Source organism: Lissotriton vulgaris, chromosome 6, assembly GCF_964263255.1.
Source record: "Lissotriton vulgaris chromosome 6, aLisVul1.2, whole genome shotgun sequence".
In the NCBI taxonomy this organism is placed as follows: domain Eukaryota; kingdom Metazoa; phylum Chordata; class Amphibia; order Caudata; family Salamandridae; genus Lissotriton; species Lissotriton vulgaris.
Window position 1 is genome coordinate 1,675,755,672 of NC_141694.1, and position 19,162 is coordinate 1,675,774,833.

Sequence of the window (19,162 nt, forward strand, 5' to 3'; positions counted from 1 at the left end):
TAGAGGCGGCAGACCCAGAAGCTGAGATCGGCCCTGGACCAGGGTTCAATTCCCTGCCTCGGCAGGTCTTGGGCTCAACAATTCCACGGACTCGATAATTCTCGCTCCGGTGCCTTCTTGACTCACGGGTTCACACTCTGCGACTCTGGGCAATAGCTTGCTTAATCTCCACAATGGCCCCTCGCGGCGGGATGCCTGGCTTTCACCTTGTGGATACCCTGCCGGGGTTATCTCACAGGGGAATACCAGGACGGGTTCCCTAAGCAAGCGCCGGGAAACCCTTTGTGGGTAGCTGTGCGCTATATAAGCTCAAATACATTTACATTTACATTTACCGCTAACGATGCTTAGCAACAAATTTTTTAACGCTAAGCATCGACGGAAATTATTGCAGAGATAACTTGCTATTAGCAAGGCTTATCTTAGTAGTGATAAAAATCCTCAAGCTAACTGCCAATTGAGAGATTATCGCTGGAAAACCAACGATAATCTCTCGAAGTTGGGCCTTAGCTTGATGATAGGGGCTCACAAACGTAGCCATGATATCCACCTTCCATAGGATATCATGGCTAAGTCAGGAAAATACCAGGTGTAAAAAAAGCAGTGCTAACCGCGGTTAGCGCTGCTTTTTTTGTCTCTAACAGGGTTAGCGAAATCCTTGATAATAGGAGAAATGTCGCTTAACAACATTTCTCCTATTATTTTTCTCTGAAACGCCCCCTTTGCATCTCATTAGAGATGCAAGGGGAAGCGTAGAGAAAAAGGGTGCTAACATGCGAATTTGCGTGTTAGCACCCTGTTGCTGATAGGGAGATAATTTTATCTCCGCTTTCTTGGCTTTTAAAGCCAAAAAAGCGGAGATAAATCCCTTGATAATATGCCCCTGTGTTGTCAGTATGAGCCTTCTTTGCCTCGCAGACCTGCTGTTAATAGCAGTTTCTTAATGTTCTAATAATCCCCAGTAAACAGGAATTCAAGGGTAATTGTCTAATTCTGCTTAAATTCCTGTTTACATCCATTTTCTATTGTTTTAGTTTTTCAGTTTCTCAGCCCTTATTGGTTGAGGATCTACACTGAATCGACGTGTAAGCAGGTTTAATTCCCAGTGACAGCATCAACTTTGGAAGGTGAGTCCCTACAGTGGTAGTTCCGACAGGAACAAAACGCGTTGGCTGAGGCCTTTTTAAAGCTTGAATTAATAAAGGATTGATTTTCTACAATTTTGCGACGCTTTGGACTCTCTATCTTTGGTGCACCATCATTGTTTCAAAAAGGTGGGATCTGTCTCTACAGTGGAACATCGGTGTGGCAAGCTCTGGATGTGTTGTGCACAAAACCAATACTTATGAAGTTATTTTGAAACTGATGAGCTTAACATTGGTCAGCCACACTATCCGTTTTTCTTTATAATCCCTACAGTGGTACAGTTTGCTTGGACAGTACCTTCTTCCAGAAGGGTCTGGATCACTGTGGGCCATTCTTCTATTTTTAGCCATTTTGTTAGTCTGACTCATGTCCCCTTTGACTATCAGAGAGGCTTTAACATATTGTGCCTGGTTATTTCACCTATTGTCATGATCATTTGAGGTCTCAGTGGATACTACTTAAGATGTATCATTTGAGGAGCATGACCACTCTCAATTCTTGCTATGATTTCGAATCAAGTGATGCTGTGAAAATATTCTGCTGACACCACATTGCAATGGTTAGAAAAGTGCTTGTAATTCATCAGTTTGTTTGTTGAGAAACTGCCCTTGAAGGAGTGTAGAATGAGTGACTGAAGCTCCCTGAGCAGGCTGTAACCCAATGCATCATAGCGTTGCTGTGCAATGGTGGCAGGTGGAATGCCCCGGTATAGAGTCCGCATACACATACAATGGTACCGAATTTAAAGTGATTAAACATATACTTGAAAATGATATTTGTTGACACTCAATAATGTATCATGAAAACATCTATCAATATTAACCACCAATAAAGGGCATGGTTCAATGAGGTGAACAAGCATGCTTGCAGCTGAGGCAAAGTGTTCGGCACACGTGTAATGTACAACAATATATCAATGTACATGTATCACTATTCATGAAACAATGACCCTCAACAAAATAATACATTGTAGTAAAGCGGGTCTACTTTTATAGTCAACGACGTTTCGATCACTTATAATCACAGGATCATCATCAAGACTCCACTGTAACCCAAAAGAGAACTACATGAAAAGGGAAGGCGGGCGAAGAAGAAACAGCAAAAAGGGAAATAAAGTTATGTATTGCATAAACAATAAAAGAGTACAGGAAGACACATTATATACAATATATACTCTGTTTTAACACATTCAATTTTCACTTTCTTCTGAGCATTGCTTTGTGTAGACCTTCATAATGCGAGGAGATGCAAAATTGAGATCCTTAGATTCTCTGGCTCTTGTCACATTTGTGTCCTGATGATGATCCTGTTATCTCAAGGGATCGAAACGCTGTCAACTGTAATAACGGACCGGCTCTACTAAAATGTGCCATTGTTTGTCGAGGGCTGTTATTTCATGATTAGTGATACACGTATATTAATGTACATCAGACGTGTGGATCACAGTTTGTCTGATCACTGACCAGGCTTGTTCACCTCACTCCATCTTGTCCTTTATTAGCAGATTAATATTTTGTATGATACATACCTAAATACAAGCAAATATAGCTTTTGAGTACCTTTTTAATCACTTTAAAATAGGGACCCCAGTGCTAGTTACATATTGAAAGCCCAGGCCACTAGTGATCCCCTGTTTTATGAGGCATACACATGCAAAATGCAAAGAGTCATCCGTTCAATTATAAACCATAGTGAGATTGAAGCCGCCAGTCAATATCGAGCAGACATTCCTCTTGCCCTCTGAGAGAAAATGAAGAGTGAAGTTGAGGCGTTGTATATTACCTGGGGTGGTTCCTCCGCTAAGGTGGAGGAGTGTCACTCCACTGCTCCCAGAGTAGGAGAAAGGAAAAATAAAATGATAACCTCGTTAATATAATTTAATTTTTCCGAGCTATGGGGCTGGGTTGGGGCTGGGTTAGGGCGGGATGGGGCTGGTGCCACAGTGGGAGGAGTGGATCATGCACTTTAGTGCGCATCACGCTTTGGCCGTCCGTCTTGGGCCATCCAAACAGTCATACTCACTTTGCATGTCCGTAACAGGCTGTAATACACAGCCTCGATGGAGAACATGCACAGATTGCATGTTCCCGTCTGAGCGCCAAACCACGGCGATCAGACCAATCACAATGCTGGATTGCAGCATTGTGTTTCGCTGAAGGGAACCTATGTGCTTCCGGACTGTCAGCAAAGGAGGAGAGACAGGGGAGAGATGGAGACGGCCACGATGGAGGAGAGATGGAGGCAGCCATGAGGAGGTAAGTGTTTTTTACTTTTTGTATTTTGTCTCTCCCCGCTCCCTCGCCGCTGTTCCTTGCCGCCGCCACTGTATATTACTTGACTTAAGGTTATTGGCAAGATGGCAGTTAAAGTTTATTAAAAAGAGCATTCAGTTGGCACCCCCTATTGTGTTCCATGATTTTCGCAATTCCTACAAACTATAACAAGCTTGATTATTTGGAATGACTACGCAATTGAGAGTGCGTGACACATAAATGCTGAAAACACCTACAGCCCTGTCCTTGTTCTAAACCTTACTAGCATTCACAAGAAGCAGCTGTATCCCAGAACAGGAAGGGATCACAGCACCAAGGTTCTTGTTTGCAGATCATATTGTTAAGAAACAGAAAGGAGTAAGTGTCCTCATCTTTTAGGAGTCTTGCCAAGAATGTCACATTCCAAGACAACACGAATACTGATCTTAGGCCACACCCAGTTTATATTATAAGTGATTGATTACGGTTACCTCTGCTGGGATGTGTCTCTGTGTAGTGTGGTGACCAACCAGCTCCAAACTTCCCCATGGGCTAAAACCTGATTATAATATTGTTTCAAGCGTGCCTGTCTCCCTGTTTGTTGGCTTCATTTGATTGTCAACTCCTTGAAAATTGACATAGAATTTAGAACACCTTAATTAGAATTAAGAATGGACTTGGGACTTGTGATGACGCCTATGCCAGTGGCTTGATAGGTTGCACATGGTTTGGGATATCCTACCATTGTTGCTTCGGACATTATGTTTCCATGTGGCAAAAAGGTGCCTATATCTTCACATCAGATTAGCTATTTCCAGCTTCGCCCAAATTACTTTTGTGGACTCCTTCCTGGGAAGAATGTCCCCTTCAGTAAACTCAATCAGTGGCGGCTTAAACGGAATGGGAGGGGTGGTCGGGGTGGTTAATAATATATTTCTTTTAAACACACATTTTCTGCTGGCAGCATCACTCCTCCGCTTCTCTGCTCTTCCTGACTCCAGCCTGGAAGAAGGAAGCACGCGGGCACACATGCTCCACTGCGCCAATCACAACACTTCAATGCAGCGTCGTGATTGGTCTGAGCGCCATGGATCAGGATAGGGAGCCTGTGCATATTCCCTACCAGGCTGTCCATTTCAGCCTGGTGGGGTCTATGCAAAGTGCACATGACTGCTTGGCTGGCTAAAACGGCCTGCCAAGCAGTCATGCGCACTTAGTGTGCATTGTGCACTCCTACTCCCTGAGCCACCACGGCCTAAACCAGCCTGGCAGCTACCAAAATTAAAATGATAATATTTGTTCAGTTATTACCATTCTATTTTTCCCTTTTGCTCTAAGAGCAGTGGGCCGACGCTCCTCCGCCTTAGCAGAAGAGCTGACACTGAACTTAATCCCTTCCCCAGCATTTGTGTGGTCAGGGCCTTCAGGTCATGATGTGATTGCAAGAACCTCAATATGTTTCAGCTAATTAATATATATCATACTGACCCCTTGAATTATAATCAGGTGTCAGAAGGAGTGAACGAGAATGAGTGGCACTGAAATCAATATTCTTGTTTCCATTAAGGTTGGGAAGCTGGCATCAGAGCTGACCACCATTGGCCTTTTCTAGTGTGATGCTGATTTGCTCGGTGTGTCTGTGCGCTAAGGCTCAGTCAAGGTTGTTATTCCATATTCTGGGTGCAACTGTAGACCATGGCTGCTTGTCTCTTGTTTTGCTGATTTCTTATTCTCGATGCTGATGATGCCGCTGCTCCTTGTTTTCTGGTGACCTCCTGAGATGTTGGGTTTTGTGGCCATGTGAAAATTGCTCGCTAGGGATTGCTGGCCTCTGAGAGAATCAGGAGGTTGTGAAAATGATGCAGGATTGATGTAGGAGCTGGTGGATGTCAATGGCTACTCAGAGTAGACCAGCATTTAATGGTTATCTAAACTTTAAGCAGTCTTTGGCATTGTTTATTCAGACGTTGATCATTTCATTCATAGTGGTACACCAGTGATGACACTCAATTTGAAAGGACCCCCAAGTACTTTTTAAATTCGCGTGGTCTCACTCAATGGGAGGGCTGCACTGAGTCATGCGTTGACAGAGATACAAGGTCTACGTGCCTCAAAAAAACAAATTTTCACTTCCTATGGTCATGCCACGTTGTTTTAGAGACAAGATGCACTTTGCATTTAAAAAGCAAACTTCACAACATATGCTGGCTGCCCCCAACGTTCACAAGTTTCACTGATAAGATGTTCTCAAAATAACCTCATATCAGGGATTCCGCCATTAATATTTCACAGAATGTGCAGGAATAGTTCTCACAAGGACAGTATTTTTTTCTATAGTTTGAGTGACAGCTTCTCCCCGCCTTACCTAAGACACCTGCCCTCTACCCTATAAATACCCTCTGGCTTCTCACTCGACCTCAAGCCGCAACAATGTTCAGGTTTTTGCTCGTCGCTGTCCTCGTAAGCTGCGGTAAGAGCTTTTATTTTTCCTAATCTTCTGAAATGAATGGATTAAATGTGTTTATAAGACTTTTGGAGCATTTACTGTTGCATTATGGGCTGCCTCCATTAATAGCACATTTACAGCATTTATTTAAATGGCAGAGACATCCTGGACTTTCTTCATCTTAACTGCCTTCATCGTAACTCAAACTGCATTCTTTAATAAAAGCCTCTTATATTATTAAGATCAAGAACAGCTTGTCTCTATCTTCGCATTCTTGCCTATTCATCTTCAGGAAGGCTCTGTCACGTCTCATGGTGGCACTCTACCTCAGACCATAAGAGCCAATAAGACTTGATCAGGTCACACCTGAGCTTTCCTGGATCTCTTTCTCCTCAGAGATTCTTTCCTATCTCTTTGTTCACATTTGCCTCTACTGCTCATCTCTAGGTGCACTATGTCATGTATTCGACACATTACCTACATACTATCTGAACCCACCCATCTTTAATAATGCCAACTCATATCTCTGAAGTCCCTGAGTGCAGAATCCATCTTAACTGGTCATGTCCAGCTGTCGTCGAGTTTAGCTTGCCTCATTTATCTTTCAGGTCGATTTTATCTTTTATTCCACATGTTTCCTTCTCAAGATATCTTGCTCATGGATATGACCTCTTACCCATCAACTACTTCCCTCCTCATACTCAAGCCAGAGTTTCAAGGGGATGCAGTAACATATCCCGGCTACAGCCTGCATCGGTACTCTTTATTCTGCAGAACACCCTTGGAGCATCCCAACCGTTTGCTGTCTCCAAGGAAAGCGCCTTTTATCCTTTACCTCCACCCAATTTTGACCAAACATGAACAGAAATCACAGGTTGAAACCATAGCACTATACTGGTCACTCTTCTGTGTTTGGTGCTTCTACTCTGGGTGTTGAGCAGCCATCAATGATGTGTATCAGTGGTATCTTTCAAGTCCCTCAATTCAGGTCCTCTGTGGTAGACTTCACTAGCCCGCTTCTTCTTCAGAGAACTTCCACTAGATCACCAAACGTCTGGTGGCGCCTACTCCTGGACGGGAAGAGATCTTCTCCCATTTGGTTAAGTAGATGCTCAGAGGTATTCACTCCATTGTATTGTTCTTACATAGCCCTCATGTTACCTTGAAGCGCTTTCAGCAGAGATTTATCATGCAGAGTTAATAAGCGAATTAGTTACTTACAGAGGGCGAAAGACAGGTGAGTTCTTGATACTTCATATCTTCAAAATGCTTTGTTTTTTAAGGTTCTTTTATGGAGTTTTTACAACATTAAACAGGCTTTTTTGGACAGCTACAATGGGAATACATTTTCAATGATGTCTCAGGATCAGGAGAGACAGACGTGGTGTGTTATATCAACTGAGCATCTTAAAACAGATATCCACCTAGTAAAAGGAATTGTCATACAGTAAATAGAACATTATTTAGCACAGGAATCATAATAAATTCTTTATGAGCAGAGACCACAACCTTTGATGAAGAGTAAGGTTGTATAGTATTGAATGGCCATACTTAACTGGTGTCCGCAATGCCAAGTTATATATCTGTGCATCTATCAATCTGTGTACTGGCTCTGAGGCCTCAGAAAGATGAACCGTGTAAACAGTGCTGTAGGGACTTCCCTAAGCGGAGGTTCTCACAGGGAGATGTCACAATATAAGTTACAAGAGGTGCTTCACAAAAATCCCAAGTGAATAAATATGGAGGAGCTAACCTACAACTGAGATTCTGAGATTAGGGCCTTGAATTTAGAGCAAAAGAATCAGGGATCAAAGCCTATTAGGTATCTTCTCCACAGGAAGAACAGGGAATGCGTGATAGAAACACGTGCCATCCTGCAGCTGGCTGTGGGTAAAGTAGAGGGAAGAGGGAAGGCTCACTGAAGTGATGACTGTAGCAATTGAACTGATACATCGGGTTTTCATGTTGATGAAGCAGTGAAGGGGGAAGGTTTGTGCTATGGGCCACATCCACTAGAAAAAAGGTAGTATGTTTTTGTGTACAACAAGCTGGTTTGAGTTGTTGAGAACACAGTACTCTGTTTATTCATTACAAAGCTTTTGTGTATGGCTGGTGGGGTTGTGTGGGCGCAGTCAGGAGGTGAGCAAGAACAAGATAGTGTTGACTGCATTTATCTTACAAGCTAACCCTAGTAATGCCACCAGGATTCCAAAGTTAAGGGTTTGGGGGACAATGAAGGGAATTGTTTTTTGTATTCAAAATATTTTATCAGGTTTTTTTTTACAGACAAAGACACAACAAAAAATGATACAGAGTTGGTATATATAACAGATTAATGTGAAGTTCAAAAATATTGTCATATCAATATCTATATACCAAACGTTTACAATTGTCATAAAAACTGTGAAATTATAAAGTTGAATATGGAACAAACGAGACTACTACTCAAAAACATTAGTCATACAATGTCAATAAATGAAAATGAGTGTATTTAAATGTTTTATAAATCAGTATTGATATAATCATCAATTGGTTTACATAACTGTTGAAATGACAACGTATTTTTTAATGGTCCCTTATAAGATAATTGGGCACAAGATGTAATAAAAATGACATAAGACCACCACGCTTGGACTGATATTGCTTTAGCTAATTTCCAATTTGTAGTAATGGATTTAATAGTAATAGAAATAAGAATTTTAAAAAGTTTACAATGGGGCTCCAATAAGGTGGATGGTAAAACATAAGATTTACTAGCAAGCATATTGGAAGTGAAAGGCTCAGAGATAAGAAGTTTTTTAACAATGATATCCCAAACAATCTTCCAGAATTTTCAATATTACTGCACTTTTAAAAAGCATTTGTTTTAAAGTACCTTCATAACATTTGCAATTCCAACAACGTGAAGAATCTATAAGTTTGCCTCATATAATTTGTAAGGAGTCCATAGACAATTGAATAAAATAAAAGTGTTTGTTTGAGATAATGATACAGGAAGCCACACTGAAATATTTATGGTCCATATTTGTCTTCAATCATTTAAGGAAAAATTCAGAGACAGTTCTGCATTCCAAAAAGTGGATAAAAAGGTTAAATTAGTAGAACTTGTACAATTAAGCTGTTTATAACATTTGGAAATAGTATGTTGAGAGGCAGAAAAAACTTTAATACATGATACCGAATCAGGGCTTTTAATTTGGGGTAGCATATTTGGGAAAGTGCTAAGTAGTACATTACAAAGAATGTCATATTTAAGAGCTTCGGTATTGGGTGGCATGAATCTAGCCTGTAGTTCAGAGAAAGATAACAAAGCATCATTTTCATAAATATCCTGAACGAAGAAAATACCAGTCGATATCCATAATTTCCAAAACGTGATTGTACGATTAAACTTTAATATAGGGTTGTGCCAAGGAGAAATTATAGAAGAATCTGAAATATGAGACACATGAAGGAAATTCTTACAATCCAGGCCTGGGGAGCACTTGCGGAGAAGCTGATAGTGAACCAAGGAGAGCAGGGACCCTGCTGGGAGAACCAGAGTCTGGTGGGCTTGTTACAAGAGACTTACAGTGTGAGAGGGCATCAACTCATGTCAACTGCTGGGAAGCCTTTATGTGGGCGCAGGGTACCAAGGACCAGGGAAAGGTCTTTAAGGCATGTTGTCTCAGTTTCCATTCAGCGGGTTGAGAAGTTGCTGTTCCGGTGAGGTCTAGTCACAGTCGCCGGAGGATTTAGAGCTCTGATGGGGGTAAGCACAACACTTTGGCATTGAGGTACCACAGGGCCATCAAGTGTAGACATTTGAAGAGAGACCACATCAATTTAATGGTGATCTGGTCTCAGGGTAAGAAAGTATGAAGCCTTTTAGGGCTGGACGGGTTTAGTCTTCCTAAGGCCCCAGGTGGTCCTGGTGGTGTATTGCCTGCTCTGCCAATGAGTTTGGCTGCACCCGCCCTTGTCACAGTGAGCTCTTCGTCACAGTGCAGAGGGGGCGCTGCTGTCAAACTGAATGAATCCATCCTCTGCGATGGAGCCATTTTGGGATAAAGGTTGGTTTTAACATTAAGGGTGAGACTGAGTTTAACAGTATGATTGGCACGTGTATTTTTCATGTACTCTAGTCTGGGACACATTAGGGATGCACCTAGACAATGTTGGAGTGGGCTAACATGGAAGCCAGGTGCGTGCAGCGCTCTTCTCACGACTCATGCGCACATACGACATGTCCTGGAGGTGGAGAGAGTTTCAGGCAGAGCAAGGGCAGAAGAGGAGTGACAGAACAGGCAGTGTGATGACAAATGAAGGACAGTCACAACCTCCCGAACAGTTGTCGTAAAACTTGTCGCCCAAGAACAAAACCTCTCTGGCTGGGTGAGTATTTGTAATGGGAACGGAAACATTAGCCTGTTCTTCTGTAGCACGAAGCTGAGGAGCTGCTCTCTTCAGTTCCAGAACATGGTAAAAGTGTCAAGATGATCTGCAAAATTTAGGACACCCCAGGTTAGACTTCAGATTTCCCACATCCTCAAAGATCTACCAGTGCCCAGTTAAAAAAAAATCATGCTAAGCTACTCTGTTAAGGGATATTCCCATACAGCAATGGACAATCCTGTCTCATGTCTGTTAAGAGACACAAACTCCAGCACTTTACTGTGAGCTCTTGCCCTGAAAGGCCTATGATAGGGGTAATTTCTTCAATTCTTGGTATTTCTTGATGCAGGCATACTACTGATGTTGTATTGTGTTTCCGCCACTGACATGCTGTGTGACGTCAGGCACATCGCTTTATGTACTTGCTGTATAGTTCCTCTACTGAGAGTGCTTAAGAGCTTGCAGTTGTGGCATAAAGTGCAGTACAATCCTCGTTCACCTTTAATTCACATTTGACCTGTCTGTTGTTGCTTTCTGTTGCAGCCTACAGCTGTGGCGTGCCTTCCCACCCACCCAGCACCTCCAGGGTGGTGGGAGGTGAGGATGTGAGGCCCAACAGTTGGCCCTGGCAGGTAAAAGAAACAGCAGTATCTTTCCAGATGTGCCCCCATCTGTCAGACGCTCTGAGAAGACACTAATGGCTTTCACTCCTTTCCAGATCTCGCTGCAGTACCAGAGCGGGAGCAGATGGGGCCACACCTGCGGGGGGACCCTCATCAGTGAGCAGTGGGTCCTGACAGCTGCCCACTGCATCAGGTAACAAGCTCTACTCAGATCTCTGAGGGGGTGATGTGTTGCAAAGCGCAAACCCTACGAAGAGGTGTCGCTGGCACAAAAGGGTTAGGAGGAGGATCTGGAGTTCTCAATGAAAAGCCTCGAGCTAGTCAAATATTGTGGTGGCCGCTTCTTTGGTTGATGGTATGAACCAAACCAGAGCCAGAATTTCTAGATACTGGCACAGTGAGAGCTTGGTTCTCAGTCAACTGCAAAACAAGACTAGGACCTCAAAGGAGAAGGTCTGGTTCTTCTGTAGACCAGTGATCGCCCTTTGTAGACATGCATCACTATGAAAATACCGCAACCCCATTTTAAATGTGCAACCTTAGCAAAAGTCACTGTTTTCTAATGTTTATGAACCTACAAAGTACAAAGAGCTAGTAGAAGAACTATAGGAGGGGATAGAAGGGGGGAGGAGAGAAAGAAAGATAGAGAGCTTGTGCAGAGGACACAGTGCTTACTTTGCGCTTTCGTTGTCGGTGCTAGGTGCTGCCACCAAGGTCCAGACTGGCCAGTTTATTGGGCATTCCTGGGCAGGAGACAGGAGTTGTCAGCCGCCTCTGTCACTTTCACACGCCGCAGCCACTGTGGGGGACTTCAGGAAATAGGGATCAGAGAGGGAGAAGAGAGAATGAGAAGAGAGTGTTAGTATGATGGATGATGGATGGAAAGAGAGAAATGGAGAAAAGAGAAGACGGGGCAGAGCTGGTTTGAAATGTTTGTATCACACAGCTTTCAGTGGAGCAAGGGACCACTGCCTAGAAGAAGAATTAAGTCCATGGCTTGGACCATAACTCAGACCATCTGTTTGAGGTATTCATCTGAAATCATGAGCTTCCTTTCCTCTGCAGTTTCTTTTATTTCTACTAAAAAAAAATGAGGCTGAGATGTTGTCACCTGCACTTCACACAGGAAAGCTGCCGGCTGGCTAGGGAGTAGGACACGTGTGGGTGGGGACTTGGCACTGCACCCTAGAAGTCTATTGTGTGAAAGAAAACTGCTAGTTCAGGCTATCAATTTCCATGAGAAGTCCAGTGTTTAGGAATTTGTTCTTTATCTGTCCTTGTCTGGGCTTAGCTGCTCTGTGTCTCAATATTTTTTAACATGATGTTCTATCTTGTTTTGTATTTGCAGCAGCTCTAGGACCTACCGTGTTGCTCTGGGGAAACACAGCCTGAACACAGCAGATGAAGAAGGATCAGTCACAATCAGTCCCGCCAAGATCATCGTCCATGAAAAGTGGAACTCCTTCCTCATCGTGTACGTCTAGATGCATTTAAGGCCTCATTTATGAAAACTGGTGCATCGCTGCGTGAAAACAGCGATGCAACAGCTTTCACTGCTTCCTCCTCGCGACATGATGGATGTGCCGTATTTAATGTATGGCGCTCCATGTCACAAAGAGTTACAGATATGTCAGTATTATTGACATGTCTGTAGATGCAAAAGTGACACAATGCTGGGGTATGTCTGAAAACAGACGCAACGCCAGCAATGTGACCTTTCACATAGGGCAATCCCAATGTGAAAGGGCCTGCATCAGTCTTGTGCCTGCTGTGAGGTATGCGCAAGATTTTGACGCAGTGGCGTCCTAGAAGTGGCTCAGTGAAATCCGATAGATTTAACTGCGCCACTTCTACGAGTCTTTTTGCAGGGGAACGCCCACTCTGCATACATTATACCTGACACAGGTATAATGTAGCGCAGGGCTTTACAAAGTGACGCATCTAAGCAGATGCGTCACTTTGTAAATAGTGGGCAATGTGGCACATTTTTACGTCCCCAGTGAGTCACAAAAGGGATAGCTTTATCTATGTGTGCTGCCTTGGGCAGCACACATAGATAAAGCTAAACGCCTTGGATTGTTTATGTTCAGCAAGGTGACCCTTTCTGTCATTAAACAATATATATATTTTTTAAATGACATTTTGTAACTTTCATGTGTCCTGCATTAAGCAGCACACATAGAAGTGACAAAATGGTATTTCAAGATTGTTTATGTACAGGAAGGGGGACCTTCCTACACACAAACAATCTTCCCCTGCATGCAGATACCCTTGGACCATGGTGCAAGGGTGCCTGCGTTGGCACTACACTACTAAATGTAGTACCAGCACATGGGAAAATGCAAGGCTGCACCATATTGTTGTAAATATGGTGCAGCCTTGCTTTTCTGAAGTGGTGGAGTGAGGCGTTAAGCCATGACGGCTAACGCCTCACTCTGCCACTTCTTTGTAAACATCCCCCTATGTATCTTCAAACTTTCAAATAACAATCATATGACTTAAGGCCTAATTTACTTGATAGATCTTAGATTGCAGCCATTTTTGCAGGTCTGTCTGTTTGGAATGGTTTACATCCTTACAGGCTAACAAATGTATATTCACTTATGTATCTTCATAAAGAGCAACAACAGCAGGTTTTCCTCTGAAAGGGAACTGTAATGTCCTCACGTTGATCCAAGGAAGATTGAGCGCCTGAAGTTAATAGTTAAAGCCGAAGTCTCAGGGCACATTTGTGGGTTTGCCCTGTGACACCATGTCTGATGCTATTTTGTTTCGCCCTCTCTACTTACACTTTTTACCCACTTTCATATCGTGACTGGTATAATTCATAGGTGCTCAGGGTGATGATTTTGATTAACGCGCTATATTAAATCCCAAACCTCCCCCTGGTGACCCTGGTGAATGTGTGACGACTCTTTGTCCTTGACATCTGTGCACTAATCCCTTCCCTTTAGTTTGCAGGATCCACTAACAAACCTTCTCCTTCTTTCAGTAATGACATCGCTCTGATCAAGCTGGCTGAACCCGTGCAGGTGTCGGACAAGATTGAGCCGGCGTGCCTGCCAGCCGCAGGAGCTCTGCTGCCGAATAACTTCTCTTGCTTCGTTACTGGATGGGGCCGCCTCTACAGTAAGGAAAAATTTACAAACCCTCCTTATTCAGTCACTAGTTGTCCTTGTTCACCTCAGAAGCACCTCTATCTGAGCTCATGATAAAGACGGGTGAGGGACCTCGTTTTAGTTCAGCTTAAATCTCAGAAATAGAGAGGGGAGGAATCTCAGTATGTTGAGAAATTACACCGGCATAAAATGCCACAGACCTGGACGGTGTCCTCCAGAAGGAAGATTATGAAATCCTAGGTCAACAGGAAGCCTTTTCTATACTCCTTACAGGATTCTTGTTAGCATTCCTATGGGAAACCACTGTGACCAAAAAGAGCAGTGGTAAAATAATGTGATGTGATAGCAACCACTAGGATATCCCTAGGTAAATTGCTCTTTGGGAAATTGGCATAATACCTTTACTTTCCTATAGAATGTCCATAAAACGAACCTGTACAGGATTTAATTTACAATTAATAGACTGTAAAATAATTTGCTTCTGAATGAAGATTGTTGTTCTGCTGTAGCTCAATTTTCCATTTGTTCTGTTTCAGCCAATGGCCCTATTGCAGACAATCTTCAGCAGGCACTGCTGCCGGTTGTCGATCATGCCACCTGCGCTCAGCGAGACTGGTGGGGATCAAACGTGAAGGAAACTATGGTCTGTGCTGGCGGAGATGGAATCGTGTCTGGCTGCAATGTAAGTATCCTCAGCGTCATGACCAGTCACTGTTCACTTTGGCAACAGGGCATGGATTTATGTCACCTTAGGCAACATGACATTCCTCTGTCCCTTCGTCGACGTCGGCTCCATTATGGTGCCTTTGATAGCGGCAGGGCATTGCAAGCAATAGAACCTGCCCTGAAGGAGAGGCGGGCCTATTATGTGGATAAGTCACAGGCTAAAGAACCTGGGAAAATTAGTTCCAATTTCCACCACTCAAAAAGAATACTCTGAGGAAATTATCTTATCCCTGTGCCTTGGATCCCAAACCTGTAAAAAATGTGAAGGATTATAACAGACAATTTCCTCCCCCAGTGACAGTACTGGAAGAAGTGGACATTCAAATATTTTGTACAGAATAGAATAACTTTCTAATGGACTGGGCCAGTTTAATAGCTGTCATGACATTTGTTTTTACCTGTTGAATATATATTTATTTTGAGGTATTCACCATTAAAACAAAAATGACTGAAATATATCCGTTTTCAAATTCATATTAAAACAATATCAAAAATAAACAGCAACACCTAAAATATTTATATATGTAAATACACACAAACAATCCATTGCATCATTATAACATTTTGCTTCGTATATGCCCATTTATTTGTAAAAAAGGAGCTAGACAAAAACCATTGCCTTTCCTGTGTCAGTTTTCAATATCCGCAAGGCCTCTTTGGACTGCGAAATTCGCAGGAAACAGCATATTAGTAAAATGCACCTTTTCCTGTGAACCATGAATAGTGGGCAGAAGAAAAGATAATGGGCCTCAGTTTCCTTCTGTGAGACACATCTCGGACAACAGTTAGGAAGCAATGGAGGGATGGAAGCTGAACAATTACTTGTAAAACTTCTTAAGGGTAAAATTGCATATTTTAATTTTATATAAATGTTTCGCTGAATAAGGAGTAATTTCATCTAAAACAGCTCAAGCTTTGGAACATATTTAATATCCAAAAAATGGTCAGTGGTACTTCCAGCTCTCACTGTTGTACACCAGGACTCCTTTACATGCAACCAAAAACATGACTTTAAAAGATTGCAGGAACCCCTATTAATCGTGGGACTTTCAGCCCATAAATCTTTGAGTCTCATGGTCATCAGCCAGTATTACACGTAGCTAATCCACGGTGTCGTGAAATGATGATCAATAGCGACAAGCTCTTGTATGCACTCTCTCTTCGGGGCTAATTCCTCTGTGTGCCAAATTCTGGACCAGTAAATGATTGGTCTGAGCTTGATTATATCTGCAATACCTTCAATACCATGTCTAGGTAAAGCTGTAATGTAGGGGTACTGTAAGGTAGGTTTAACTGAGCTTTTAAGAATCAATTCTCAGCACAGGCAAGACAAACAACATAAAAAAGTCCCAAGTATCAGCACTATAAAATGCTGCCCCTCTGGCCACCTTGTAGACCTCCTATGCTGGTGATATTAGTCTTGTAGATGTTGATTTGAAGTACTTAACCCCTTCGCTGCGGCGGCAATTCCGCCGCAGCGCTAGGGGGGCAGTGGGGGGCAGAGCGGCGCCCGCATGCTCGTGATGGAGCCGCTCCGTCTAGAGCCGCGGTTGAGCTGTGCTCATGACGGAGCGGTTCCGTCATGGCCCCGCCTGCTCAATGGAACATCCAGCGCAGGTGCTGAATTCACGCTGCGCAGGCGCGCCAGCGGGCCATGACGGAACCGCTCCGTCATGAGCACAGCTCAACCGAGGCTCATGATGGAGCGGCTCTGTCATGAGCATGGAAAAGGTTAAATACAGTTGTTGCTGAATATTGGAGTACTCTCTGACTCTTGGAAATTTGTGGGGACTTGGACATAGACTTCGAGATTTTCACCCCCAAGATAGTCAAAATAGGGTACTTTTTTATTTCTCTATCACCCTCTGTCAATAAATGCCTCTTCAACTTGTGTGGAATAACACTCATATACTTTAATTCGAGACCTCTAGCATCACAAAAGCCCACAAATTGATCAAGGAGAGATTAGAGACCCATTATGGTTTTAGATATGAGCAAAAAATCATCAATGATTAAGAGGGCAGGGAACCTCACTCCAGCCATTTTAGGAGAATCGTTATAAAGTGAAACAAGGTTTGGCTTCCAAAACACACCCTAACCCCTTTGTCAACTGAAATACAGTCAGTTAGATCCCCATTCTTCCCCATTTGTCCTGGGCATTAGTGTTGTTATGAAGTCTGATGAGTGTTCAAGATGTTACTTGGGACACCCATTTCCTTTAATACTATCCATAGCTTACCTCTGGTGATTGGGTCAAATGTTGCCTGTAGATCGATGAAGGCAACATAGAGATGCCCACGCTCTATTTTGACCATTTTTCAGTAAATGAGGAAAAAGTGAAAAACGTGATCTACTACACTCACTTCCTCTCTAAACCCTGCTTGAAAGTGGGTGAGGATGGAATTCCCAGGCATCCAGTCTTCGAGTTTAGTAAGCAGTTGTCTGCAGAATATTATTTTGTAGATTGTGAATTAGACCTATTTTATATGCCCTTAATGACCTATGTGGTGAGAGTGTCTTGAATGTGCCTTTTAGTTACACCAGACCATCCATAAAGGGGGACATTTTGTTCAGTAAGAAGGTTTTAAATTGGATTGTTTGATTGACGGGCAGCCACAAACTGTTGTTTTGTGACAGGGTCTTGCAACACTGTCAATTAAATGAAAGGTAGAGAATTACCTTAATCCACCAACACCCCTGGCCTCCCTTCATGAAGGTTTAATGGTGGAATAATGTGTCTTCTCTACTTGGAAGAGTTGGTAAGTGCAGGCAAAACATGTTTATTATTTAAATCCTTTGTAGTGGATCCAGATTAGCACTCAGAAAAATAAATTTAAGAGGGACTCTTAGGGAGCTGTGCTATTTGAGGGTTTAATACCATCAAATATCCCTAGATTTGTCTTTTACAGACACCTGTCTACTCTCCAGACGAAAATGATGACCTCCGTGATGGCGGGGTTGAAGTTACATTTGTAACATACACAACACGTACATTGAGACCTTGAATGGAAAGCAATAAAACACATTTGCAATCTATCTACTTTCATTACTTTCTATATATTTTCTATGCATCTTAGTACAAGGACGAGCAGGAACACTGAAATCATATTATTGCTCTTGTCTGTGACAGGGAGACTCTGGTGGCCCTCTGAACTGCCAGGGAGATGATGGCTCTTGGGATGTGCATGGCGTTGTGAGCTTTGGTTCAGGTCTGAGCTGCAACTATGCGAAGAAGCCCACCGTCTTCACTCGCGTCTCCGCTTACATTGACTGGATCAACGACGTGAGTGAACGCTTTTTTTTTCTTTAAAACTAAGGTGTCATAAGGATATCAACATAAATACACATCTTATAGTACACACATTATTTAAATAGAATGTACCCTACCCTTACAGGTGGCCCGTGTTATAGAAAAAAGAATACATTTAAAAAAAATGAAGTGCCAGGCTTACATTGAAGTCTGCTGGCTCTGCCCCATCATTCATAAACCTCATTAACCTTTCTTCTCCTCTCTCCTTCTCTTACAGAAAATTGCCTCCAACTAAAGTGGAAACCTACAGTGATCTGTTGTCTGTAATTGTCATGCATCCTAAACCAATAAACTTTGATGATCAGTAACATGTGTGTGTGATTGTGAGAAACAATGACTTAGTATATCTGTTGGCATTGAGGAGTTTACTTCAGTAATGGGGGTCAGTTCTTTGTGTTCTTATATCTCAGGCACATATTTCTCATAGGCACTGCTGTGGGGGATTGTATACAAGAGTTGTTTGATGTACATATAACGATGCCACTAAACCTGCTTTACAAAAAAGAGGAGATTTAGGTGTCTTGCCTAAATGTTGCTAAAGGTAACAGTTTGGAGCATTTGTGAATTATAGTACATACAACTGAGTTGTATGATAGAAATACATTATGTGATGACCATTGCAGAGAAATGGTGGAATCATTCTACAGACATTAGAAGTATAGACAGCTGAATCTGCAAGGCAAAGACAAAGAAATTATTTTTTAAACACCAGATGTTTCAAAATGTTAGAGACAATCAGATTTTGGAGCCTTTTCCTGGATTAAAATTGAAGTGTAGCTGAGTACTTTCAAATTGTCCAGATACATTTTGTAAAATATCAATCTTTAGTCCCATGTTCAAATAGTCCCTCTTACTCAGGACTAATCTCTCAAGAGTCACCCTTACTAGAGTCCAATCTCTCTTGTCAGAAGTTAAGATGAAGATATGCAGACAGTATCATTTTGTTCCTAAACACAACCTAAAACAAGCATTGTCAAAGCCAATGGGTGTGGTGTTGCTTACCAGCCCTTTGGCTTTAGCAATTCTTATTTAGTTCTATCATGGTTTGTGCAAAACCGTGTTGTTGGTGTAATGACCAGGCCACCATCAATCAAAAAAAAAATCTTTACTAAAGGCAAAAATATTTTGGGTGTTTCAAAAATGCACACATTACTATAGTAGTCCCT

At 42.5% G+C, this 19,162-nt stretch overlaps 1 protein-coding gene across 1 annotated transcript; it reads left to right on the plus strand.

Annotated features, from left to right (window-relative positions):
• Window positions 1–5,751: 5,751 nt before the first annotated feature.
• LOC147709299 (chymotrypsin-C-like) lies at window positions 5,752–18,304 on the plus strand. Its single transcript, XM_086927854.1, has 8 exons — window positions 5,752–5,868; window positions 10,762–10,850; window positions 10,937–11,034; window positions 12,190–12,315; window positions 13,834–13,970; window positions 14,497–14,642; window positions 17,817–17,969; window positions 18,214–18,304. The coding sequence occupies exons 1-8, from the start codon at window positions 5,829–5,831 to the stop codon at window positions 18,229–18,231; spliced, it is 807 nt and encodes a 268-aa protein (XP_086783980.1). The 5' UTR covers window positions 5,752–5,828; the 3' UTR covers window positions 18,232–18,304.
• Window positions 18,305–19,162: the final 858 nt, after the last annotated feature.

Excerpts from the sequence above, each read along its gene's own strand:
- LOC147709299 (XM_086927854.1), top strand. The coding sequence starts at position 5,829 with ATGTTCAGGTTTTTGCTCGTCGCTGTCCTCGTAAGCTGCG. Across the intron at positions 5,869-10,761 it reads CGCTGTCCTCGTAAGCTGCG|CCTACAGCTGTGGCGTGCCT; the intron begins GTAAGAGCTTTT and ends TTTCTGTTGCAG. Across the intron at positions 14,643-17,816 it reads GAATCGTGTCTGGCTGCAAT|GGAGACTCTGGTGGCCCTCT; the intron begins GTAAGTATCCTC and ends TGTCTGTGACAG.